The sequence below is a fragment of the Corapipo altera genome, unplaced genomic scaffold, assembly GCF_003945725.1.
Source record: "Corapipo altera isolate COAL_440 unplaced genomic scaffold, ASM394572v1 59061, whole genome shotgun sequence".
NCBI lineage: Eukaryota > Metazoa > Chordata > Aves > Passeriformes > Pipridae > Corapipo > Corapipo altera.
In genome coordinates, this window is record NW_020888858.1 from 139 (window position 1) to 1,341 (window position 1,203).

General features: G+C 70.1%; 2 protein-coding genes across 2 annotated transcripts in view; one reads left to right on the plus strand and one right to left on the minus strand.

The window, feature by feature from the left end:
* Positions 1-87: 87 nt before the first annotated feature.
* On the plus strand, positions 88-926 carry LOC113942082 (pre-mRNA-splicing factor ATP-dependent RNA helicase DHX16-like; the record flags this gene model as incomplete). Its single annotated transcript, XM_027633226.1, has 2 exons — positions 88-261; positions 659-926. Coding segments are annotated over 2 exons (303 nt in total), but the record flags the coding sequence as incomplete, so codon positions are not given.
* Positions 900-1,203, minus strand: part of CUNH6orf136 (chromosome unknown C6orf136 homolog) — a 1,492-nt gene continuing 1,188 nt past the window's right edge. The window contains exon 3 of the mRNA XM_027633227.1: positions 900-1,147. Coding sequence (XP_027489028.1) covers positions 1,008-1,147 — 140 coding nt within the window. The 3' untranslated portion in view covers positions 900-1,007. The remainder of the gene's footprint in view (positions 1,148-1,203) is intronic.

A 1,203-nucleotide genomic window follows, 5' to 3' on the forward strand; every position in this document is an offset into this window, starting at 1 on the left:
CCCAGTGCCCTCCCCAACCCTGATCCCCCCTCCCAGTCCCTCCCAGTGCCCTCCCAGTGCCTGACCCCCCTGTTCTGTGCCCCCCAGGCCGTCACAGCCGGGTTCTTCTACCACACTGCCCGGCTGGCCCGGGGCGGGTACCGCACGGTGAAGCACCAGCAGCCCGTGTTCATCCACCCCAACAGCGCCCTGTTCGCCCTCCAGCCCCGCTGGGTGCTCTACCACGAGCTGGTCTGCACCTCCAAGGAGTTCATGAGACAGGTGGGGGCACGGGGACAGCCTGGGGACATCGGGGGACACGGGGGGGACGGTCTGGGGGCACGGGGGCACAGGGCAGGGACAGGGCAGGGACAGGAGGGACACGGTGGGTGTTGTGCCAGGAGCTGGTCTGCACCTCCAAGGAGGTTGTGACACAGGTGGGGACACAGGGACAGCCTGGGAACATCGGGGGACACGGGGGGGAGATGGCAGGGACCTCATGGCCGTGTCCCCATAGGGACCACAGTGACAGGGACCCACTGGCCGTGTCCCCACAGCCCCCACGGTGACACAGCAGTGACCCCACAGCCCCCAACTCACGCCCACAACCCCGTCAGTGCCCCCCTGTCAGTGCCCCCCCCGCTGAGCCCGTGTCCCCTCTGTCCCCTGCTGTCCCCAGGTGATCGAGATCGACCCCTCCTGGCTGCTGGAGGTGGCCCCTCACTACTACCAGGCCAAGGAGCTGGAGGACGGCAGCGCCCGCAAGATGCCCAAGAAAGCCGGGAAGTGCCGGGAGGAGCTGGGCTGACCCCCTGGGACACTTGGGGACACATGGGGGACACTTGGGGACACCCCCTGCCCAGGACACCCCAATACAGCCCCTGGGGCCACCCCCTGCCCAGGACACGTCTCGTGGCCGCGGCGGCTCCGTCCGAGTTTATTCTGTACATTAAGTTAAGGGTGGGGGTGACACGGAGGGGGACGCACAGAGGGGACATGGGGGGGACACAGGGGACACTCCGGGGGGCTCAGGTGTCCCCCGAGGTGGCCTCGGGCCGCAGCAGCAGCCGCAGGGCGGGCGCGGGGTCGGCCACGGCCACCACGGCCACGGCGGCCGCCACCAGCAGCTTCTTGGCCTCGGGCACGGCCGTGGGGGCTGGCATGAGCTGGGGGGACAGGGCACAGCTCAGGGGGGGCCCCGGGGGTCCCCAGGGGGTCCCCAGG